The 27,925-nt window shown below is 29.3% G+C and overlaps 1 protein-coding gene across 4 annotated transcripts; it reads right to left on the reverse strand.

Annotated features, from left to right (window-relative positions):
* Positions 1-163: 163 nt before the first annotated feature.
* Positions 164-27,754, reverse strand: LOC148231973 (uncharacterized). Of its 4 annotated transcripts, none has more exons than XM_088193089.1 (6): positions 27,223-27,754; positions 20,459-20,649; positions 6,408-6,486; positions 4,529-6,282; positions 3,481-3,529; positions 473-572 (listed from the first exon to the last, which is right to left on the reverse strand). In XM_088193089.1, the coding sequence occupies exons 2-5, from the start codon at positions 20,464-20,466 to the stop codon at positions 3,520-3,522; spliced, it is 1,851 nt and encodes a 616-aa protein (XP_088049215.1). In that variant the 5' UTR covers positions 20,467-20,649; positions 27,223-27,754; the 3' UTR covers positions 473-572; positions 3,481-3,519. The 4 variants fall into 4 exon arrangements, with proteins under 4 accessions (XP_088049212.1, XP_088049213.1, XP_088049215.1 ...); XM_088193088.1 differs by having other exon boundaries at positions 3,481-3,532; XM_088193086.1 differs by lacking the exon at positions 3,481-3,529 and having other exon boundaries at positions 164-572.
* Positions 27,755-27,925: the final 171 nt, after the last annotated feature.

Below are 27,925 nucleotides of genomic sequence, written 5' to 3' on the forward strand. Positions count from 1 at the left end.
GCTATGTAATTTTTAATTAAATGTACCATCAAAAAACCGCCTCTATTTATTTAACGTATTAAATTCTACATTTTAATTCATTATCCAGTATTCTCCACATAAAATAGCACATTTTTTAAAACATAAAATATCGAAAGCTCGTAACGAATAAAAATGATTTACACACGCTGGTATATCATATTATGTATTATTTATAAAACAACATCAGTTTAACAATAACACTGACTAGATATTCACATCTGTATATACTGATAAATATGTTTATAATATATAATAGTTATTTATTGCACAAAAATATTATAATATATTAATTGATATACACAATAATTTTAAATGTTAACGCACGCCCGTTGAATTATTAACTCCATTCATTTTGAACATCCATATACTTAAATTATTTTAAAATATATATAGTATTAAATATTTAAATAATTTATAAATCTGTATAGCCGTGTACTTCCTCCATGTTTCCTATAAGGTCCGCTTCGTTCGTTCCGGTTATTACTTGTAAAACTCTGAAAGCTTTCGATTGCCTCGGTGGAAATTCCAGACTTCTTTGCTGCTGTAGAATTCTATAAAAAAATAATGGGTCATAAAGTTATTTTAAATAAAAAATACTTACTTTTAAATTAATAGTTAAAAATGTATATTAAATTATTAATATTTAAAGCTTTGTAAAAGTATTGATAAATAAAGCACAGAGAGATTATGAATTTTGACAGGTAAATGATTTTTAATACATATACGTGATGTAAAATTATGGTGGTAAATAATTAATATGTTAACAGATAATTGATAGAATATGCTGATTTTTTAGGCGTTTCACGAAATATAATACATAAAATATAATAAAATTACTTAATTTTTATATAAGAATGCTTTATAATAGATAATTATTAGCGCTACATATTCTTGCTAGTTACACAAAAAATATGTATATTAAAATTCTTTTATATCAAATTTAGATTTTAGTTTTAGCAATAGTTCAGCTTTAGTAATTTATTATATTGGATTTTATATCATAGTATATTTTTTATAAATTTAAAGTCCAAGTTACAATTATAAACATTTATTTAAAATGTAAAACATTTAGTGTTAGATATCGCTTAAATTATTATCTCAGTGTTTTCATATATATTATTTTTGTTATATGTATTAACTGCTTAAAAATATTATTGTATTTTGTATAACTAAACTGTTTAAAAATTAACCGTTCAATATGATATGAAGCATATTTTTTAAATCTATATTTTCTAAATATGATACATAATCATATATGTATTGTATATATTAGACTTCAAACCGAATATTTAACCTATACGCTTTTCGAATGTTTATCTAATTTTATAAAATATTTGTTCACACCTGTAGTAGATAAAATTTTTTTTTTTAATTTCTATATGAATATTACTGTAACTTTTTAAAGATCGCGTAATTATTGTATACTTTTAATTTATTTATTTTATTGTTCAAATTATAGTATATTACTATTTGGCTGAAATATTTTACTCATAAGCTAACATTTTATTGTCAGAAATCGAGTGACGGCAAAAATATAGTTATTTTATGCATAAGCAAATAAATAAAAGATATTTTAATTAGTATTTGTATTGACAGGAATTAAAAAAAAATAAAAAATAAATTTTACGTTATTTTTTCAAAAATTCCAACTTTCAAAAATTGTTTTGACTGTTGTTCTTTGGCAAAAATTAAAACTTTTTGCACATTAATTTCAAATAAACTGTATTTTTCTTTTTTTTTAAATTAACTGTATTTTTCTTTTTTTTATAACTAAAAATTTATTAGAATATTTTATTGCTTACAATTCGATAGTCAAATAGTTAAAATTACAAATATTTTGATTCTTAAGAATATAATTTTATCTACTAGCAATTTTAAATATATTTTTATTTATATAGACTTTCATGAAAAAATTATGTTTTTCAATAAGTTTACATTTGTAGCCAAGCTTAAAAGCAATAAAATATTTTTAAGTTGAACCACAGCTTATTTCGTGCATAGAAACGTGAAAGATTAATGAGCTACAAATAGTTTGCCAAGGCCGTTTCTCTTTATCCTGTATACGAGCGATATACCAAAATTAAAAAATATAAAATTTTAATGAGTACTTATGATCTCAAACCAATACTTTTGAATTCTTAAATAAATATTTGAAGAGGTAAAAATTTATAATCACCCAAAGTAAAACAGAAGCAATTATATTTACAAAACGTAAAATACCTCACCGCCTATCCAAAATTAACAAGGCAGTAACGTTAGATAGGAGACGAGCGTTAAATACCTGGGCTTATACCTGGACTCCAAGCTAAATTTAATAAACATATTTTGGAGTTTCGCTCTAAAAGGCTTACTACCCTTGCGACCATTAGACCAATATTTATTAAACTGACCGCGCGAATTTAAATATAAGCACAAAATGTTAATGCACATATTGCTTTAGAGGCAGAAGACAACAAATCAATGGTTCTAGATCATTAGTTAAATATACCTAAATAAGCACTTGTTTTTGTTGCTTCTTTTTCTATATTTTTACTTCTACTTTAACTTACATTCTTAAAGGTTATTTAGTATTTTTCCTTAAATTATAATCACTAACATTTTATTTTATATTCCTATTTTTTAATAAATTGTAGCTAATAACAAATCGTAAGCATGAAAATGGCTATAAACCATTAACATGTATAGTATAAATAATTTATATTTTTGTATAATTATTTATATTATTGAAATTTACGTTTTATAAAAAAATATGTTACAAATAGTAATTGTGGTTTTAAACCAATTTAAAATAGGTAAAAAAAATATTTTACTCAAAGAAAAACTAAACCTAACCATGAAAAACCTAATAGATTTCTAATACCAAGAATTGCAATAAATATACCGAAAAATACTATTACACGTGAATATGTTATCCCACCAATCACCAGAATTGGCGACTACGGGACCAACTTAAATTGCATTATAAACATTAAATGCCTTAACACAAATTTCTTCAGAAGCATAAATTTAAATCTTAGTAAATAAAAATGTGCCAAAAAATTGTTTTTTTAAATGAGTACTAATTTGTTCATTTACCTTTCTTATATTGCTATTTAATTTTAAAACACTGCTGTTACCGATACCTGGTAAAATTCGCCATGTGAGGCAAGCATTCTTTCTACTGGTGTTTGAACTTTACTCTTTGAATATTCTTAGGTGAAAAAATATTTATATTTTTTATTTTTACTGTATATTATTTTTTACATATTATCCAAACAATGATTACCTAGTTCATAAAACTTTGGTTATTATTTTATTATAATATTTTATCATTTCTACTCTCAAACTTAGCAGTTAGTGTATGTTTCGGCGAACTCAAGTCATCGATTGTGTGTGCGCGCAACTAAAGCTTTCTAGTGCAAAATTAGCAAAATTAGAAAAGTTCGCAAAGGCGGGTGCATTCTGCTGAAAATGAAAGACCTCGAGTTTCCAAACGGGCGACCTGCATCAGCTAACCCATCAATTGTGTCTGCTGGAAAGAGGAAACATAAATTTATTAAGGCCGATGCAAACACACGACAAAATAGCTGATAGTGGACGAACACTAGTAGTAAAACGTGGGGGAAAAGGTAAACATTAACAAAGAACACAAAGTAAAAACGTTGCAAAAAAAACTTATCAGTTCCGGGGTCGGCAAAGCCCTATTCGCCTTTGCACCCCACGTAATTAAATACAACGGATACGTTGTGTATGTACATACGTATACGATAAAAAAGAGATAAATATATTTATTTTAGTATTGAAAACAAATAAATTAATCGTGTAGGTGCTGGAGAGGTAGATTGAGCTTACAAAAAAAAATTTCAGCTAACAAGTTTTTAAATATGATTTGCCATGTGTATAATATAAGATCATTTTATTAATCCGTGCATATTTTTGAGTCGAAGCAAATGAAACAGATCAATAATTCGGATTGATTGATAAATATAAAAAAATATAGTAGTGATTTTAATTTTTATAAATTTGTTCAAAATATAAACAGAAGTAATTATAAGTATATCCGTATCGTGTGCTTTAAAGCTAATAGTAGGGGCGTAAACCAAAAGTTTGCATCTCTTACTCAATTATAAATATTGATTAAATGGATAGCTCTTGAACTGACTGTGTTAATGCAAATATAGTATAAATATTCATAGCTTTTCTATATCATCCAACATTTGGTTCTGAATCATATAAAGCGTAGATTTTTCTGGTTAATTTTATTTTACTGTTTCATTTAAAATATAGTGTTTTCAAGTAGAGACCATATGTGCTGATCATCAATGTTAATATTTTAAAAATACGTTAGCATCCAGCTGTGACAATAACACTACAACAAGATATGTTGAGTAAAATATAGATGACTCTAAATATGCATGAATTTGTTTACTGATCTAGTATCACAACTTCGTACCCAATCAGTTTATTTTGTTACTTAGGTAGTTCATTCTACTTCTTAAGCACCAATGTATCAATAGAATAAAATCACCTAGGCGAAGATACACCAGGACTCGACGGCTCCATTTGAATCGGAATAATCCTAGTTCTCGGTTGATTTGTTTGTGGTGTATTGTTACTAATCTGAGACACATTCTCATCCATTCGTATAATCTTCGGCTGTATAACCCTAATTTGCTGATTCGGTTGATAAATGTGAGCTGTCGGCGCTTCACTCGGTTTTTCTTGATTCATGCCAATTATAATACGCAGCTGTGGTTGAACCCTCATCGCATGCTCCTGCGGATTAACTCTGCCCTGATTGTTTTGTATCACTTCTGTCTTGGACACTTCCATCTGAATTGGTATAATCCTGGCTTGAATCTGATTATCACTCGTGTCCTGTGGCTTTTGACACCACGGAGGCTGCACTGGTGTTCCGTTATCAGTCTGATCCAAGCTTCTGCTATCGGATCTTTGACACCACGGTGGAGGTACGGCGGATTTGTTTAAGACATCGCCGCGAACCCATGGTAGGTCTTCTTTCGGAGTTTCTGCTGTCCTTGGACTCGATACTTGATTTGGGATATTGGTGTCGCTCATGTTTCTCGTTTTTCTTGGCGTCACAGGAATTGTCATGTGGGTTTGATAGCGTACTTCAGAATCTCCGTCATCGCTAACACATTCCGAATATTCCGGATGTACTTCCTCTCTAATTGGAGCAGCTCTATTATCTTGCCTCCAAGGAGGAGACACTTGACGCTCGCTGCTCGCACGATTGACGTTATTGTAAATCTGTTGTGGCTGAACTTCTTCTCTCAATGGAACAACTCGTTCGTTCTTTTGTGGCGCTTCGCGATTGGCGTTATTATACATCGGAGATTGTGGTTGAGCTCTAGCTAACGGTGAGATTGCATTCTTCACCTGAGGTGAATTTCCACGGATCTCGACTTGATTTGGACTTGGCATCTGATACGGAGAGTTTCTGATGGGAGAGTTGGCTACTTCGTGCACCCAAGGACTTGGAGGGTTAGACGCGGGTGTTATTGAGCGTAAACTGTGTTGAATATCGGTGCTGGGAGAGTTGGATATAGAGTCTCTAGGCCAAGGTGAAGGACTGTGGTTAAATTGAGAGTCTTGTCGTTGAAGTGAATCTTTGGTAGGGGTGTGTGCTTGTTGTACTTGAGGGGAAGGCGCTGGAGATTGTTGGGGAGTCGGATATTTTGGTTCAGGCTTCCATATCGGACTTGTTGGAGATTGGTTTTGATTTTGTTGTATGTGATTTTCGTACGTTTCTGGTGGTTTTTGAGAGAATTGCCTCGGTGTCGATCTGAGCTGAGGGGCAATCGGACTGGGTGTGGAGGATTTCTCGATAAACTTGGGCATGGGACCTTGCCTTAACCTTTCACTAAGTTCAGTCTCCCACTGGTAGGGGCTGTTTGTTTTGCGCAACATTCCGATAGGATTTTCTGGTATAACAATTTCAGGCCGTTCGCCCTCACTAATTGGCTTAGGCGACTTGGAGACATTGATAACTAAGGGTGGTGGTGGAGGAGGTGCCATTGGGGGCGGAGGAGGTGGCGGAGGCATAGACCCTCCGTTCAAATTTGTCCTTTGGAAATACGCAGGGTTTGATTGATCTTCCATCTGTTGCTGCTGTCTGTTTAATCTCCTAGCCATACTGGGCGTCTTTATTTGAGATAGATCCAAACCACCGGGCGTATACGTGAAAGGTTTTTTGTCTTTGGTCATCATAGCGTTTTGAACACAAGCTGGCGGCTCGGCTCCACATCGATTCTGAAAATTCTGGAATACAATAAATATATTAGTGTAATGTTCAAATTAAATAATATATAATACAAAATGGTATATAAGTCACTATTAATTAATTTAAAATAGTGACTTATAGATAATCCTAAATAATACAATACCTCTCCATGAGTATTTTTATAAGTTGGTATTCTTCCAGTGTGCATCATCATCGGCGGAGGAGGTGGTGGGCCCCCTTGGCTGAAAAATAAAAAAAAACGTTTTAAACACTACATTTGACGTGTAAATATTTATGGTGTACATTAAATCTGAATTGCAGCCAAGCCAAGCATCGAGCCAAAAATAATTCCGGTATGATTCACAAAATTGTCTAAACATTTGGCTGACATACTTGTTGAGTTACGAATTGGGCTAATCCTATGCCGAATGAACAAAGCAGTCTCGTGCGTTTACCCCAATGACTTCATATTTTATTTCAAATCTAATTAGGTACTGGGTTCATTTTCGTTTCAAATAGAGCAATTGACGCAAGCAACAAGCAGATAATTAATCGTGGCGTGAATGAACAGGTATATCGGTTTCCTGCAATTGTGCATTTACTAGATGGCAATCTCACGCCAGCTAATTGAACTTTGTGGAAAGTGTAAATGTATATTCACTGAGTGTCAGACAGGTAAATCTATTCGATGCCAAATTAAACGCTTTCGATTCAGTACCAATTTTCAATGTATGACAATAAGCATATGAAGCCAATCCACTAATTGACATTGCATATAAATCTTCCGCTAAATTAGTTTTAATTACATTATTTCTAAGCATATGATACTATAATAATTTTATTATAATTGACAACTGCATTACAAAAATATATGAATCACGCTAGGGCACTATGCTGTACAGGCTAAAATATTATGTATATATATATCACAAATAATATACTCCAAACATCATCGCATTATAGAAAATTCATATACAATTTTCCACGCGCAAATAAAAAGTGAAATCAGTACTTTAGAGCGTGCCAATCCTTCCAAAATTTCAGTATATTGTTCATATATACTAAGACGGGAAATAAGAGCAAATTTATTGTTTTGGCGAATGCATATTTCAAAAGCTGCGTGACAAAAACATAATTTTTGCTCACGACTGCTCGTGAAAAATTTAATATTGTACTCTATTTAGCTCGCTTGTTTTATTTATGCAAACAATTATAGCAATAATTACTTTTAATATTGATAATTTATTTTAATAATAAAAATATATGTTGCATTACTAATATATTAAAAATAGTAATTAAATTTAGTTCGAATAGTTATAAAAAAATAAAAAATAGTTCTGTTTTATATTTATTAGAATAATATGAATAATGTAATTTTTTTAATTTAACGTGCGTTATAATTAAAAAAAATCACTTGAGTAGGTTGTTCATAAAACAATTATTTTTTCAATTCATTATTTACATTTATAATTTTCCATCTCATTTAATAATATCGCAAAATAGTTGTTCAAGGACCTTTGAATGTTTTGGTTATTCTTAATTATTTTTATGTGGATCAAAAGGAAAATTCTAAACCAATTGTTCTGTTTTCTGTTTCTGACTGTTTTTATCATTATTAAAAATGGTAGTCAGTTCATCCATTGCATTAAAAGCAAGTGCATTTATAAACATACGTATAATTAAACCCTATTTTAAACATTATTTTCCAGAATATACATATTATATATATGTAATAGTATCGATTTTTTAAATATAGGGCAATGCCGTACAAAAAAATATATTTTTTATATACATATGTATAACTTTAATTCGAGAGACGGGGTCAGGGTGAAAAAAACGGCCTTTGAAAGTGGTTTCTTTAAAAAGCTTTAAGGTTGTAGTCAAAAACAGTTTTACCATGTAGAATTTTTCCCGTTCAAAAGTGAAACACATTTTCATATTTCAAATGATAAGCTCTCACAAAGGGAATGAAACATTATTACAGAGTGAATTTTAAATTGCGCGCGGCCGTAATATAAATAATAATAACATTAACAAAGAGTGTATAATATTTATATTGTATATACGTGCCATATTTGTATAATAATAATAAAAAAAATGAAATTTATGTGCCGAAAAGGAAATATTTGTACTGAAAATAACATTTTTAATATTCGCAAAGGTCATAAAACGACACGATATAAACCGTTTTTTTGGACTCCTTTTACACGAACGAGCGTTTTCTGCAGCGTCCATCATACATTAATATAACGCCTTTCTTTTTGATTGCGAAACGGCGAGAGTCGAAAGCGTAATTGCGGATCTTGAAATTTTTATGTATTTTTTCGCACGCCGCTTTTAATGCCGCAAGGAAGTCGATTGTTACCGTTATAATTATGAATGTGTTAAAAATGAAATCATTAAAAATAACGTACCGGAAACGGGAAATAAAAGGACCCTTATTCACCCCACCATAATCAACGTCGAGGGATTTTTATCCTCAATGTTTTACGGATATGGTTTTAATAACTCCATTTTTAAAACAAATTAGACTTGTGCGTAACAAATAGTTTATAATTAAAAAAATCTAAAGAATCTTAGACTTAGGATTTTTTATTTTGATAAATCATCTTGTCAATCATCAGTCACGATAAAATCAAGAGACTTGTATGGAATGTTGTATCTTGTGACAAGACATGGACAAGATTCTTGTCCACTTTATTCTTCAGACCTTGCTCCTTCCGACTACCATTTATTTTAATCGATACAACACTTTCTAGACAGAAAAAAATAAAATGCAGATGATGTGAAAAATGGGCTATCGAAATATTTTGCATTAAACATTTAATGCAAATATTTTTTTTAAATTAAAAAAATTGACTTAAAGGTGAAAGAATGAAAAATCTATACAAATTAATTATATGTAATTTAAATCATTTTTTTAATTAATTAAAAAACTAAATTTATTTTGGGATTACCTAATATTAAAGCTCCAATAATTGTGTAAATCTTTATATGACATAAGAAAAATTGCATAGCTAACTTTTATTTATGAAAATTTCGTAAAAATAAAATCTTGATTTATTTAGATATTTTCTTATTTCTAGACAAATAGGTAGAGGTAATAATAGATGTTTTGCAGTGTTACTTTCAGTTTTTTAGCCGTAATTTTGCATGCAATATTTTGTTAAATTGGCATTGTCAAAGCATCTTTACCGAAAAATTATGTTAATCATTAAACAATCACTTTAGAAGTTTGCGTTCTGTACAATTTATAGTGCGAATATTTAGAATATTTTTTTAAAGCTTGTTTCTCGAGATAAAAGTGAATAAGGTGCAAAAATATATCACGAGCATTTACATAATGAAAAGATTATGTCCCGTAGTGAGATTCCCGTTAAACATTCATAACAGCATTACGTAATAAAATAAGCTTGAGTTATGCGCCCAGGTAATAAACGATTCGTCCACGCACCTGTGATTCCAATTAAAAGCTCACTGAAAGCGGATCTAGGAAGGTCTGCGACCGGAAGGAAAATCCAACCCGTGGATTAACGATGACGAATAATGTTTTCGACCTAATTTATTAATGTGCCCAGCGCAGCGCTTACAGGTGATAAATTATATCCCCTATCTTTCTTGAAAATGCATATTTAAATATATATATTTATATATATACTATTTATATATATATCGTTTTTTTTTTGGTCATCCTGTATATGTCATGAGTATTGTTTTCCTTAACGTCTGTTTTCACCGCGTGGTCCCATGGCGTCTCTTTCCTGTCACCGTTAAAGCTCTTTGTTTTAGTGTCGTATTTTTGGGGCGACATTAAACGATTTTATTACCGCCATTATGTCATTTTAGTTTTCATCCCCCGTTAGTCTTTTCACTACGAGAACCGAATATGTGCAACTTAATATTTTATTTATATAGTTTTTTGTCTGTACAGTACTACATCCTTACAGAGAAACTGCGAGCAATTTTAATTACTTGAATTCTTTCTGCAGATAAATTGCATGCTATGGTTTTGCGAGACTTACTATTGAAGTTGTGTGAAATATCAGTAGTTTTGTCTATTAGTGTTGAATTTAGAACAAAAATTCACTCGATATTGATTTTTGTTAAATACAGTATACTCTTAATTATTCAGATTAATACTGGGAAATGAAACGGATTATTGGAAAGCACGAATAATCAGAACTTTTTATTTGGTTTTAGAATATATATATAAAATATTTACAATACAGATTATATTTTTTATGTTATTCTCGTTGGCTTTTGAAAATCTCTCATAGCTTTAAAATACCCTTCATTTTAGGAAAGCAATTTATATTGAACCAATTTTCACAAATCTCTTTATTCATCCATACTAGTTTTTAAAGATAATAATCAACAGATTTTTTTTTTATTTCACTCCCCTTACTTTACCATACCGTTTATTTCATATATCACAACAGACGCGCATTCTAATTTTTAAAAATATTACATGCACGGATAATCCGCAAACCTCTTTTCATAAATAACATAAAAATCCAAACTTTTGGTTTACATATAAATATTTCTAACCAACCATAGTAAATACTAATGAAAATAGTTTGGGATATTTTTAAGAGATTTGTGTTATTAACTAATTTTCCTACATTTTTTTTGTTAAATGCTTTGAAAATTTCTACGGATAAGGCTCTTGTGTAAAAGTAATAAATTATTATACATATTTTATACAGCATGTGTAATAAATATATAATAGAATACTTTTTGCTAATTTATACTAGTACTGTTTACCCCCATAACTTTGTGTACTATTCGTGCATTCAATGTACGAAAAAGTTTATCATCATACATATACGAGACGCTTTTCGAAACATTAGTCAGAGCAGCAAATTCTGTTTTGCTCATGTTTCAAAAACAATCACAAACGATCCAAACAAACAATATAATTACAAACAGGACACTCGCTAAACTGGCCTTATTATACTTTAATTAATATTAAGCTACATAGTACATACATATTCAGACTTGATACATTGTAAATAAAAGATAAAATTGATTCAACATGATTGCTAAGGCAGACGGTACCGTTCTTACAGTATCGAACAATAACCTATCTTACATGTACGAACAATTTTCGTTGAAGATTATATTTATCGTATATGATCGATATGGGTATTTTTTTAAATTTAATATAATAAACCAGTGTATATTTATATATTTACCCCTGAAAATCCCATCAAGCCTTTAATAATATAATAAATCTAAATTGCTAATGAATTGTACACCCTTAGTTATTTAAATATTTTATAAATGGATTTCAAGTGGGTAATAAAATCCAAAAATATCGATTTTACTATATTTTTTACTTTTCATACCAATGAAAAAATTCATATTTGATTTCGTACTATACAGGAAATAGTAACACCAAAATACTGTAATTTTCATGAATTAGCTACAGGTATTAAACGTTTTATTTTCTTCTGCTCTTTTAAAATATGTAATATAATATATATTAGGGATAGCAGTAGATTAAAAAAATTCGATAATATTACAGTTATACGAGACAAAATGTTATGATATAAAGAATTGACATAAAAGCAAAGCACCAACCATAGTTTATGGTGAATAATCTCAAAATCTTAATATAATTCAATTGCAAAAAATACAATTTTGCCGTCTATTTTCCGTGGAACGAATTCGAGGAAATTACACAAACACGAGTGTGGCCGTGAAATATTTTTTATTCTCCTTGCTTTCAGCCGGTGATTAGGCATATTTCTGTCTGGAATAAACTCGGCGATGGTTATCGGCGAGGTTTTAAACCTGAAAATACGTAAAATTTGGCAGCGGACGCTATTTAGTCATTTTCTATTTCCGACATTCCTACTTTCGCCGGATACTCGCAAATGTCCGTCGCCGTGACGAGATTCGTATAATCGTTTTTTTGCATACCAGTATCAAAGAAATTGTGGATGACGTCATACATAAAGTCGATTATCTCGGTTCGATGCTAATTTACGTATCGAACGTTTCTGTGCATCTAATTATGCTTAAAAAGATCATTTATCTACATTTAGAAAAGATGTTTGATGAACCTTGATGTTTACGTAATTAAGATGAAACGTTTTTTATAGCGTTAAGGTTATTGAAGCCTTGGTTTAAATAACAAGATAATTTTGTGTTTTAAAAAATATCTTTCTGTATTTCTTTTATTCATATAGCAAGAAGTATAAATAGTCTCTATTCTATATATAAATAGTTTCGAACAGTAAAATAATTGGACGTAGTATCTTATCGTAAAATTTGACGTAGGTATCTTCAAAGATGGATCATTTTACAGATTTCAACACTAGGCGGATTGAACAATTTATCTATATATCTAAACTTCCCGGGTGCGTGCCAATTTTCGAAAATTAAAATAGTTAACCTCTGCCATAATAAACAATAAATTGTATGATACAAAAAACATTTATATTAAACAAATTAATAGTATAATTCATTTTTAATTAATTATTTTTATAATTTTAAATCTATGCCAAATATATTTGTTATTAATCAAAAGTTTTACTATACCAATAATTCTAGCACACACTTACAATTATTATAGCCATAATAATTAAATGCATGTGTATTACGCAGGCGCGTACGGTGAGATATATTCCTTTTCGCTCGCTCGCTAGCATGTTAAGTGACGTGAGTGAGAGATAAAGGCGTGCGATAAATGCGTTCCGTACGCCCATTTCTTCTCACTCACTCTCGTCACTTAACACGCGAGCGAGCGAAATGAATATATCTCACCGTACGCAATATTGTAATACATTTGTATTTTTGTATAATTATTGATTATATTATGTAATCTTAAAATAAATTGAAACATAAAGAAACACTTGTAAATGTATATTTTTATTTTAATTATTTAACATTTAATTTATTTTTAAAGATTTAACCTTTTTCCACCTTTCGGTATTTATTTTAATTCCATTAGCATAACATGTTGAAGGCTTTGCTGCAAAAATTCTGATAGCCCTTTTTTCACGTCGTTTGCATTAAAATATTCTGATAGTCTCTTTTTCGCGTCGTTTGTTATTAAATTAAGAACTTGAATTTGCAGCTGCCGTATTTATGTCATTAATAAATAACGCAGAAGGCCAAGATTTGACCATTGAAAAACCGGCGAAAGAGGCAAATATTATTTTGACAATCGACCGTCATAAGTTACGATTCAAGCAATTTTTTACTGATAACTAGGGATTCCAATCCCGGGATCCCGAACGATTTTCAATACCCGATGAGTCCCGGGATTATAAAACATAATCCTGAATTTTTCGGATTGGTTGATTTATCAAGCACAATCGAATTATTATTGACAACATCGTTATATTTCGTGTACAAACTTGCGCAAGTTGCACGTGTCATCTGTGAATCTTTGAGGCTGTGAGTCTGAACGTGCTTTTTCAGCAGCAGGCTGCTTAGGAACCAAAATCAGATCAAGGCTAAATGATAAAACACTTGATGCTTTGATGTTACTTCGTGAGTTTTATTCAAAATAATGTTTTCAATTAATTGTGTCTATGAATGTACATATGTACATACATTGTCAAAAGTTCATTTTTTTCTTCTCAAATAAATATATAAGACCTTCCTATTTTTATTTTTATTATATTATTTTCTATTTAAAGTCCAAGACTAAAATTATACGTACTTTATACATTGTACGTTATAAAAAACAGATGTAAAAATATATTGTATTATTCATTTTAAATTATTTTTATCGATAAAATAACATGAAAATTATCCCGGGACTGGTCCCGGGATCCCGGGATCGACTAATTGCAATACCGAAATCCCGGGATCAAAATTTTGGCCCGGGATTGGAATCCCTACTGATAACCCATGACAAACCGTGTCGAATGCCTCCTCATCCGCTTATAAATCTGTATATAAGTTGTTTATTCCCGCTCCGAAAAATTTCGTCACTATTTTGATTAATGACAGAAAGTTAGTAACAGTGGAACTGCTAGACAGAATCCATGTTGTTGGTCTAACAAAACTTTCCGAATAGAGTCTAAATATATTTTTAAAAACGAATAACTTTAGTTTTTTACCATGCATAATTTTAATTAATTACGATACTTATTGACTGCTAATTTTACTACTTAATTCTTAAAATCTAAATCATACACACTTTGATGAAACTTTACGTTAAAAAAATGAATAGTGAATAAGTAATGAAATTAAATATTGAACTATAAATTGAAATTGCTAAGTTATACTCATATATAGTTTTACCAAAAACTACGTTCCTGTTTAATACAACACTCGAACTTTAGTCAGCCTGCCCAATTTATTTGAAAATGTGTCCCGACACGATTTAGAATAATTTATTTAATATTCACATAACACTATTGTATGTATGATATAATATCGTATTAACAATAGGTTATTCAATAGTTTAATAGTAAATTTGCATATCCATTATATGAACAAATGTTTCTGTGATACATAACATTGTAATATACCTTTGGAATTATTTCATTCCATATATCCAGTTACCTTATCCACAGACAAATGTTTCTGCGACCAATCAATATACGACAAATTATGTTTAGCGAATCGGAAATTAATTTTACGCAACATGTGTCAATTTAGGGTGTCTAATTATTATTTTGTCTAAAGCACTGCGTGGGTTATTTTCATTGGTTATCATGGTTTACGCTATATTTACACGTTAACTTGATTTGATCTATTATTAGAACCACTAAAATTAACCCTTGTTTCGTAATATAATGAGCAATATAATTTTATTGTTCCTATTTCATGTTAAGCGAGTAAAACTATACAAGCTTGTGTAATTTGCGTCATCAGCAGCATGTATTAAAAGGTTATAAAATATACGTACATTTTATTGACAAAGTAATATTATTATTATTTACCACACAAAAAGGTCTAATTAAATAAATATAACACTATTAATTTATAAAACTGATTTAATTATCACAAATTTCAACATCAGACATTCACATGTAACACCTTAATATATTATACGCCCAGGTTAAAATCTAGGGATTGTTCGCGCTTGCTCATACACCGCAATTTAAACACGGAAAGCAATCACGTAGATTGTTAGGCGCGCTTTGAAAATCATAACTGACCGACGGTAATCAATTTAAAAGTTAAACCGAATTACACGAATGGTCAGCCTGTGTAGAGATTTGATTAACAGACCGAAACTTTTAGGCGGAATTGCTTCGCGCCGGATTTGAATAGGAACGGTTTCGCTTAATAATATCGGCGCGTGAATTAATACGTTTATTTGATGAATCTTAAGCAAACACTAACCGGACAAAATATTACGTACGTATGTGAATTGATGAGAAAAGGTTGTGTTGTATCCATTAGAAATTTTATTAGATTAGCTTAACGAACGGACTCTGAATTTATCTTGTGAATTTTCAGTATGCAATATTTGTTTCTATTTTATTTAATGTTATGAATAAGCAAAACCATTTTTTTATTTATCTAATATAAAACGAAGCTTAAAAATGTTTTTTTTTTTTAAATATTTATTGATGACATTTATTTTCAATAATAATTAAAATTGTTGGTAGTATAAAAAATATTATATCCATATAACATCTACATAATTCAGTGATTTATCAGCGCAAATAATTACGTCCGTCAGCATTCGTGTCACCACCCAGTATTCCAAGATTTTTTTTGATATCAAAATATAAGCATTGATTCAATGAAAAAATATGCAAAACCTTTCGAGAAGTGGTTTTTATCTGCATAGCTCTCATTGATAATATTGATTAGCTTTGTAGATATTTATAAGTAAACAACAAATTCATATATATATATATACATGTATCATAATGAAATAAAATATATATTACAAGAACAGAATTATATATTAGATTAATACATATATTTTAAGAATTTAGCAAAAATATTGTATTATGAGGAAAATTTAATTCATAGATATAATTATTATATACTTTTTATTGCTAATATTATAATTATTATGAAATAAATATTACATCCCATAGATATTTTGAGAATTTGATGTTACATATCATAATGTAAGATAAAGCTTAGGAATATTTTTAATATTACCCTCAACTTTAAATAAAATAAAAGCAGAAAAGCATCTAATTGTAAATTTACTTTCGGTACGTTGTGGGACGACAGAATAATATATAAATTATTTTAATATAAAACCTATTTAATATATAAATTATTTTAATACAAATGCTGTTTATACATATTAATATTACTACGCCTTTCTTTCTTATTATAATAATTATTTTAAAATATATTTCTCGGTAGTAAAATTGTAAATATTTGGGGTACGTAAAAATTTTACCATTTTCATCATTTTCTAGTTTTGAATAAAAATAATCCACAAGGGCTGATTTCTCTACTTTTATTTAATTGAATTTCTTTCCATTAAAATATGTTTCATTCAAAGAAACAAGTTTTATAAAAATGGGGGCTGCAATAGAAAATCCCAGATTTTGTCCAGAATCAATCTAGGAAATATAAATATAAACATAAAACGCTTAAATACTTAAACTCCGTGTCTAAGCTATCTAATTAAATAAGTTACATATCGATGACTTCAAGTTTAAAATTGCTAGCTTTATATTTGACAATTTTACAGTAAAAACGAAAAAATAAATATACAACTTGAAAATAGGAAAATAAAACAATATCTTAAGTTTGAAGTGTTTAATTGAAAATTTTAGAGATAGCAATTTTTTGAGCATGTGTATTTCGATTAAAGTATTTTTTTAAATTTAATATCCTAATAAATAAATGTATACTTAAAAATAATTACTAACTAACATATTGTAACTTATTTCATTGTATGTCTTACTTTATTTTTATAATTCTCAATTAACTATTTAAAATCAATAAAGTGATACATATCTACAACAATGATCTTTTAATATCTATATCTTATTACCATTTGCTTGAAGACATCTACTTTATGGAGTCTAGCATAGTAGGTTACAAAGATGTATTATTCGTTGAGAAAAGTACATAAAAAATTTTTAGATATGTTTAAATTGTATTTTAAATTAATATATGATTGTGATATTCCATCTTGCAACTAATTGTTAAATATTTTAGTTTAACATAGCGCTTTAACGCAATTTTTCTCCCTCATTTAAAAATTCATCCCTTATTATAGATTCAGAAAAGTTATAAAAATCTCATTGAAAATATTTTTTTATTTATTTAAGTTGTTAATTTCATATAAATTATTTAAATTACAATTTTCGGGATAAAACCGCCACGATCTTTTAATGTACGTACCTGACAATAATTTATTGAAAATCAAAAAAAAAATGAAATACAACCTGGTTGTTGTTTTTTGCATTATTAAAATATTATATAGAAAAACACAATCAATAAAATTTCTAAAGCAATATATGACATTATCTTTAAAACAGTATTGGATCCAAAAATATGTATATTATTTTTATTAAAAATAAATTCGCGTAGTAACAACAAATTTATTTTTATACACATGTTACAAATTAATTAAATTATATTTAATTAAATATTTACACGTGTTTCTCATTAATAAGTAATTGTCATATGTACACGTGTATCATAATAAATATTTAGTATAAATATAGAGCGAATAAAATATATAAAGGTCATTAACCAGTCGTCACAACGACACACCATCGTATTATTTCTAAAGCATCTATGCCTTACTGTTCCTGGCTTTCGCTACCACAGCACTCCCATGGAGGGCGGGTGCTAAAACCCCTTAACTAGGACTTTAATGCATTTAAGCACTAAGTTCCCGATAGCCTAATTCAACCGTTTTATAAAAAATAGTGTTTGCCATTTTTTCACATTATTGTTAACGTCAATGCGTTACGAATTTAATCTATAACTTTAAATGCCTTTCTTTCATGTATATTTTCCAGAACGCAACGCAGTTTTATATAACCTAATATTACAGTAATCGTTTCATATAGAGCAGTTCTAGACACTGACATTATTCATATAGTAAAGATTAAATTTAATCATCTTATTCTTAAAATTCTAAAAATTAGTACATTAGTGACACTTGAGTTAATAAAATTGTTTTCACAGATTTTGTTGATGCCATTTCTTTGTGTTTTACTTGCACTAAAATACCTTGCTACGACATATACAGATACAAAAATTGACCAGGAGATTTTTTAACGGGGTAAAACTCAAACTTGCTTATGTAATCATGATATTACTGAATCTTATGCTGCAATCGTCACATATAGTCAAATATTTTGATGTAAAGCTTAATAATTGAAACGAACATATGTATGTTAAGAAATGTATCATTTTTTATGTGGAGTATGCCAGATGATAATTTAAAATATTGTCCCTTGCTAGTAAGTTTTGAAAGCAATTCTCGATATATATTATGCAATTCTCTTTTAAATAACTATTATAGTGTCTTGCCACATATATCATCGTCAGCCAAACAGTAACAGATTACTAGCAGTATATAGTGTAACGTTATTGATCGTTACACATTACATTACATTGAAAGTCCCACGTTTGAACCTACACGCGATTTGCATAATATATTGATAAAATACATATTGTAATTTTCCTAATTAGTCCGACTAGTAATATGTGTGTGTGTATGCTTAATGCGATTTATTCACAAAGGTGGTCAGATCCAGGAGTGAAAGAGATAGATAGAAACGAATATTGCACAACACGCAATTGCATTGTATGCGCCACGTTTTGCAAATGAATCGCGCCTTTGAAAAGAGAATTGTTAATTAAAACGCGCATGTGCTTTGATTATTTGCTCTTTAATAAACGCCATTTTGTATTCATTAAGTGTACATATAAATTCAATAACGTAATTAAAAACGTTATGGATATCGTTATCCTTAAAGGCTGATCTGTCTTCTAACATCATCTTTGTTATATATTGTGTATATTATATATTATAATTTGTTTAATTATTTAGAGTATTATTTTCTATTTCAAATATATTATTATGTTGTTGCCTGTTATCAATATGATGTGGAGGATACGCCAGTTGTAGAATTAAACGCCCAGGTCTCTTAAACGATATTAAGTATTAAAGGAAATAACAACTCGTTTGGACAAAAAGTTTAACCACAATTGCGTAATATGACGCTTATTTAAACGGTCGTAATGTCCATTAAAAATATAGTTTTGTACGTATAGGATTGCAATAAACAATGCGTCTAACCGGCATTGAAACCACATTTTACACGCTTATGTTTACGCTCGTAACCACTAGAAAAACCATATCTTATAGTGTATAAAGTATAAAACAGACAATACATCTATCTGGGGACATCTTGCAGATTTCACAGTTCAAGGCGTGAACATATTTCGTTGATAGTATTGGTCAACCTATTACAACACGATGATGCGCTTTTCCATGTGGCGAAATTGCCTCTTGAAAAAATCAAGAAACTTAGCTTAATGGTTTAATCTCATCCACTGTATTATCTAGACCTTGCTCTTTAGAACTACCATTTATTTTCATTGATGTAACACTTTCTCGACGGGGAAAAAATGTAAAAATGAGGAATATCGGAATATTTTTAATCAAAAAAAATGTTATGCTTGTGCAATTAAAATAGGGTGCGAGTAGGTTATTTTTTTAGAATAAAATTATGTTTTGTATCATAAAAGTGATTTTTAAGTTTCATTAAAAAACGGTATTTGGTTCGGAGGCCAAATTTTTACGCAATGAGATATTTATCGCCACTAGTTTATGGTAATGGTGATGACATTATAAATAGAAAAATATGTGATAAAACAATAATAAATGTTTTTAATGGACAAACGACGAACTTTGTGTTTTTTGTCAAAAATTGTCCAAAACTGTTATCTATGAAACGATTACCGAAAGATTAAACTATTGGAAATTCTTTGTAAATGATGAAATTATTTAAATAAATGTTTCTTTAAGAGAAGTTTTTGTCAAAAAGTGTCTAAAACTGTTTTGAAGAAACGATTATCGGAGTAGTATGATATTAAAAAAGTGAGCGAGATATTATCGCCTTTTTAATCGCCTTTCCAGATTTATAAAATGCATTGAAGTTATTATGTTAAATAATAATTACCGGATGTTCTAAAGATACATTAGATGTACCTTTTTATATTCCTAAATTATATTGATAATACTATTTGCAGAAAAAAAATCAAGCACAGATACAATTTATAAAATACAAAAATTCTCACCTGGCCATGGTTCAGGTGTCTCTTGAAGGGTGTTGATGTTTTGTTGCCAATATTTACGTGGTCAACTTGGCACTCCGTCCCGAACCATCCGAATGCTTTTCGACACTATGGTACAGCGTATAGATGATGTCCGAGTTACACAATCGTAGTGAAAATAGTTTCCTGTCCTCTGCCTCCCCACAACTCGAGCTCTAAAAATACAATAAGATTGTACAAATTATTACATTGTATAGCCAGGGCTAAACATATACTGATATATTATATTTATATTACAATCAAATCCCACCGTAAAGTATTTAGATAAAAAATAGCAATTGTTCTCGGTATATCACTATGCTAAATATATAATCACACAAAACTTATGTATACAAAATATTTTTAATTTACGTGCATAATAATATATTCAGCATAATTAGTGGGTGTTTTGCTGACGGTGTAGCAGTGTAATAAAACTTTGGATATGAAGCAATCCTATGCTGTTGTTAGGTATATTAAATATCTATATTATCTTTTATAATAGTAAAACGTATATTATCTTTTTTAATAGTAAAACGTGTTTATGTTGATTCTGTCACACACATGTATATTGAAATATAAATTAATTACAGCATTTGCGTATGTGTATGATTTAGTTTATTAAGAGGCCATTTTTCACACACTTAATTAAATTATTATTTATACCCTATTTCTCAATCATCACCCAGTCATTATTTCCTCAGCTACATTACTTTAATAATAATCTGGTTGCACTGGCTACTCGCAGTGGCATAATCGTGACACATGTGCGGTCAAAGTCACATGGGATCGAATTAGAATGAATGTCCATAAACACCATAGATATTTATACCTTGCTTTTCTTTAAACAAAGTCGTTTTAGCATGCGGTATTTTTTATTCCGTTGTATTTTTATATCATGAATTAGGAAATTGGCATTTGAGTATTTAATTAAGAAAAATTGCTACTCAATATTTTATCAAAGTAGAACAGCGTCTTATATCATCAGTTTAAGAGTATGTGCCACACGGCCCATAACAAATAAATTAATAGCATTGTCCCGAATTGCGAGGCGATTTTTTGATTAATTTCAACATAAACAAACTTCTCTATCAAATTATCTTAATTGTGTTATTCCGAAAGAATCGATCATAATGCACTTTTCGTGAAGTTTTCTTCGGGTACGATACTAGTATTATTACAATAAAATATTTGTTAAATTGCTACTTATTTAAGGCTATTGTATTACTTAATTATCCAATTTAGCGTGCTTCTTTGTTGACTATGTTTAGAACCCGCTTCATTTCTATTAAAATTTAAATATGACGAACAGCAAAAAGAAAACAACTTCATCGCGATTTTGTCCGAGGATTGTTGTGAAAGTACAAAAGATTATGTTTCGCTCGATATATTTTTTCAGCACAGCTCACGGTTTTAATCTGAACCACGTCGTTTGCAAGGCTCTGCCGGAAATAATTGAAGCTTCAAACTTAATTACACGCTAAAAAAATACGACCTCCATAACACACGACGAAACCCCCCATTCTCTACTCCCACCCTTAACTTTCGCGTCCCCTGCAATCGCTCCGGAAACACACACGTCGGTCTCGGAAGCAATAAGGTGTAATGTTTCCGGAAGATGAGCTACTGTCCTGCTATATCTTCTCGGGTTCTAATTAAAAATCTATTTACATGATTCTCTCGTATTACTCAGCCACTCGGTTAATTTGCATATAATGTTAATACAGATACATACTAATAAAATCGCGATTGAAATTGTAAAATTAGATAGCGATACATATGGAGAAATACTAAATTATATGCTGGATCAGTTGAGCTTTTTTTTAAAGTAATTACATAAAAAATATACGACTTGTTAATTTGTTATGAAAATAGTAACTGAATATTTTTCCCATAAAACTTCGCCCACAACTTTCACATTTATATCGTATTTTATTAATTATTTTTTAATGCATGTTTTTTGTATTACGAAAAATAAATTAGATAATAAAAATACAATGTCCAGAAAATCTTTCTAGAATTTAATTTTGAGACCTTTAAAATACCATTATGTTTAAATTAGAATGCATTTAGTGAACCTAAAAATAATTCATCAAATCTTTACGGCTGCTTTAATTTTTGGCACTATACAACGCGTTTAATAATTATAAAGTTCCAGACACTTAGCTCATTGATCATTTATGCCTATGAAAATTAATTTATTCATCAATATTTTTATAGCTTTCCATCTCATAATCAGTCAAACTTTAATATTAATTAGCTACTAATGTAAAGTTAATATTACCCAATAATTCGAATGGATGGTGTATACACTTAATTTTATTATTTTGTATGTAATATTATTTATTATGAATAGAAAATCTATTCAAAACAAGAAACACACTGCTTTTTTTGGAGAGTTATTTTTTTAAGTTTCTTTAGAATTTTTTTTTAAATAAAATTGTACAATTGATTTTGCAATTTTTCAAAAGCGTTGTATTTTTTATACTGCTGCATAAAAAGAGGTAGGTCCATGCCAGATGTCTTAAAATATTAATGTATTTATTTGAAAATATGCATGCTTTTGGAAGTATTTGAATGGAAAAATATTGTTTACAATTTTTTCGACTACTCTAAATCACCTTAACTTTGCTTTAATAATCTAAAAACTACATTAATATTCAAATAAAAATAATTTATCTGCGTGGAAATGGGTAGATTGCAAAAATGTATAGGAGCTTTCCACAGAGCTACGCCATAAAATTAGTCTTTCGGCGAACTTAAATCTCGTTTTTTCAATAATCCCAAGAGAGTTTATATATTTTTATTGTTTAAAATATGAAAAATGTATAGTAGTTTTTGACTGTTATTAAAAATTTGGAGCCCAAAATTCCTTCGTAACTCAACACTCTGTAATCAATCAAAGTAGATCGATCTATTCTGGTCCTTCGATTTTTCAAGTTATTAAAGTTCTAATTTTTTATTTTGCAAAGTTTTTCGAGAATTCAATAAAAAATAATATAAAAAATAAATAAATATGTAAATTCCTAATCAGTTTTTGGACTTCAGGAATTAAAATTAGATGACCGTTCTATTTATATTTGGTATAAAAAAAATTCTGTAGAATAAATCTCGGACAAATTTAAATCAATCGCAGCAAAAAATATATATGGCTATACAAAAGCTTTTTAATACATGCAATAAAAACTAGAGTAATTTTATGAAAAATTCCTAATAATTAAATTTTGATGTTATATATCCACACAATTTGATATCATAGGCTTGTTTATATTGACAATTATTAAAACATATGTGAAATCCTATTGTATCTATTTAAATGATTATATTGTAATATTAAAACGAATTTCGATTCAATAATCCACTAAAAATAATGTTTATACCGCAACCTTTACAAATAACATTTACGCTTATAATAAATACCACATCTTCCGTACAGACTTTAATTAATTACTGCGCCTTTTGAAACAAAATATAGCATTTTGCTACCGGTTTATTGATGACTTATTTAAATTAATCGGTCTTTGACATCAATAACTGTAACAGAATAAAAAAGTTGATGAATCGACCTTTAGAATAGCAATGAAAATTAAAACGTAAAGCACTTTGGCAATTGGTCAAAAATGTAAAGAATGACACGCGACAACGTTTCTCGCAATATTCCAAAACACATTGTATTTTTTTTAAGATAAAATAAATATTAGCACATAAATCTATTTATAATCCTATATGTCATTAAAGAATAATGATGGTATTATTTTACACTTATTTTTCTTTGCATCTGTCATAGTGCAAAAATATAAATATTTATATTATTTTTGCCTCACGAACTAAATGCCTTCGCGTTTAAAAATTACATTATGGCTTTTACGTGTTTACGTTTGCGGATGCTGAAAAGAAAAATGAGTTTTTTTAGAACTTTACGACAAACGAACGACTGCATAAATTCGGTCTTTATAAGCATCTCGTGAAAATATGTTTCCTTACAAAAAGTACACAACTATGTCCATGAGCAATTAAAAATATTATAATCGTATTACTTTATATACTTATGTATATATACTAGTATATCAATTTGTTGATAACTATTAGGTACTTTTATTTAATTTGTATATATAATATTAAAAACATACCTTTACTTGTATAAATATTTTTCTTAAATATGTGTTATTTAATAACCAGCGCTTTCCCGATTGCCCTAAGCAAATCTTTAGGTATTTCAATGAAATGGGTCAGGGTCTTCCAATTATATTACAGTTAAATTTATAATCTGACATTAAAATTATTTTATTAATACATACTATGTAAATAATTATTAAGTATTTTTAATAAACAAATATTTTTAAATAATTTTACATGTCAATTCCTTGATGACCTTTATATGATACTACAATTCTCGAATGTATTATCATAAAAATACAATTTATTTATAACTTAATTTACAAAGTTTCCAATTTTCAATCTACCCAAATATATTCTCTAAAAATTAAAAAATAAATTAAAATAATTACGATTTCAGCCAACCTTTAAACCATTAAAAAATTAATTATTTCACTTACGAATTCAGAACGTTTTACAGAAATCTGTGATGTTCATATTAATATCTTATTATTTTCTGTAATATTAAATTTTTTTTTAAACTGTCTTTATGTTCTAATATTTAGCAAAACTATCAATATTTCAATCGATCTCTCCGTAATCAGTTTATTGGCCATTTTGCTAGGATGTTTTTCCAGTATTTTCTTGTATTTTCACTTAATAGGACGGAATAGCGTAGTCTATATCGTCTCAAACCAGTAACTATGAGGTTGCGGTTTCGACAGCGACACTCGAATTTTTATTTTTAATAAAAAATGCGCTCTTATTAAAAAAAACTGGCCCCAGCTGCAGTTACGTATATTTGTTATAAATTGTACTACACATAATAATTTATAATTAATAATATAAATGTCACTGATTCCCAGACTTTTAGTCTTGTATATATTCATTCTATCTGATTGACTGACTCAATTGATACAGATTTATCCCGTTGTAACGCATTGGGATAACGCCTGTAAGTTTATAACGGAAGATTTATTAAAAATAAATAAATTTCTTGACAATTTTTTCAACATCTGAAAAGCAGCTTATTCTTATCTGTCAGTTTTGCCCATTAGTCGGTAATATTTTTTTAGACTGTTGTTGTTTTCTTTTACTCTAAATATGGTTTTTCCAGGTAACTTTAATTTTCACCATTATATTGGGGAATTATTGCGTTATTTAATCGGACGGGAGGAGATGTTTTCTTTCTCATGGTAAATGTAACATAGACAAACTTTAGCTCGCTTATCTTTATTCTCCAAATACGACCATTCTTATATTCTGTTGAAGTATTCTTAGATATACTAAGTAGCGTCCGTATCCGGTTATCATGAGAAGTCATAATAGCTGTGTCGTCAGCAAAGGTTGCATAAGTAGTTCTTTATGTAGTTGGCAAATTTTCTGTATATATTAAGTACATTACTGGTCCTAGTACACTGCCCTGAGGTACTCCGGATAATATTGGACAGACGGAAGTTTTTTATCTTGATATTTTACAATAAAAAAATTGTCGCTAACATATGATTTTATAAAACATATGATTTTAAAAAAATTGTCGCTAACATATTTATTATATATGGTGAGGTTGTAACTTTTTGGTTTTATATTTTAATACCATATGCCACACTCTGTTAAAAACTTTATCTATATCCAGAAAAGCAGCTTAACAATGTGCATTCTCTTGTAGATTTTTATTAATTTCGTTTGCCACTATATATGTATTTGTTCAATTGGTCTTGCAGAAAGCAGAATTAGTAGTTTTGGATTATATATCGTTTGTATAGTATTGGATTTATTTTACGTAGCAGAAGCTTCTTCAATTTTTTTGATAAAATAGGCAAAAAATCAATTGGTCAGTACGACTTTACATTTTCTGGATTCTTTCCTGGTTTTGGTATAAGGATAACCTGTGTCATCTTCCATTGTGTTGGAAAATATTGGAGTTTTAATATTGCGTAATAATAATAGCATTAACTAATTGCATAAATGTTATGTTATATGCCTTCTAATTTCACAATTATTTATCTTAATATGGAAAAAAACTAAAGCGTTACAAATAATTTGTAAAAAAATATATGTATAAAACTGGGGAAAATCGGACAATCCGTTGTCAAAATAATACATACATACAAATAATGCACTTAATTTTATTTTGTATACAAATCTTTCACTGGTAGTATTGCTTTATATTTTTTTTTTGATAATGCTACTAAATATTAATTTATATGATAGTTTATAAATTCAAAAATAAGTCAAAAATAGTTGTATAATATATTTATAATTAATTATAGCATGTTTATAACCCTACATGTGGATATTATATATAAGCTTTAAATTTAGAAAAAGACATTCAGATACAATAGTTTGAAATTCTAAAAAAAAAATATTACGATACTTTCGGATCTAAATATCATGTCTTAGAATTTTTTTAATATAATATAATTTTACTTATTATTATTATAATCTCACCTATTTATATTGATTAGGTATCTTATATACTCGAGGACGTTTTCCAGAATCCCACTCACTCATCTACACGACACAAATACCAGATTTGTTCAACAATGCATGAGACACTTCCCACATATATACGATTACGTTGAAGACCAGTTTAGCCTTCACTGATTATTGTATTTATATTAACAAATCGACGCTTTATTAAAAAAACTCACCTCTAAAAAAATAATCGAAAGTCCCCTTTTTAAATCCCCTACCGGGTCACTTTACACTGTCAACACTGGCAACACTGAACACAGTCACGAAACAATGCGAACAAAGTTACCGGCGCAAAAGCAAATCGGTGTCGACCAAATGCGCAACTGGTACACCGGCCGCATCGATTGATCGATAACTGGTGGCACGCGAGCCAAGCCGCGAGGAATCTTTCGTTCTTGGCCGACGCATCCGAATGCTCCCGACTATTCGTGCGTATGTGTGTGTGTCCGTCGCCATCTAATTATACATCCCACGTAGATGGGTCAGATAGTTTTTATATTTAAACCTGCCGTCGGCCGGGGGATATGATGCGATTCACACTCATTGTGGAAATATGCCACCTTCTGGAAGGTGGCGTCGTCGACGACGCCGTCACGGCCGGCGTGGGATGTCAGTTTTATTTTCGAATACTCAATGTTTATGATCTGGGAATCGTGTAGAAAATCTTATGTAATGTATTTTTTAAAGTTTACAATAAACTTTGCTTTATCTCCGTATTTTATGTTCACCGTCGTCACTAGAAAATACAATTTTGAGGTCCTGAACGATTTTCAATAACTACGAATTAGTAAACATAATTTCGAGGATTTCGTGATTATTTTTTGCCACGAATAATCGAGTGGATCTCTGAATACATTTGAAATTTTAAGCTTTTTAGCT

Source organism: Plectrocnemia conspersa, unplaced genomic scaffold (genome assembly GCF_051122295.1).
Source record: "Plectrocnemia conspersa isolate PC_06_02 unplaced genomic scaffold, ASM5112229v1 ptg000009l, whole genome shotgun sequence".
In the NCBI taxonomy this organism is placed as follows: domain Eukaryota; kingdom Metazoa; phylum Arthropoda; class Insecta; order Trichoptera; family Polycentropodidae; genus Plectrocnemia; species Plectrocnemia conspersa.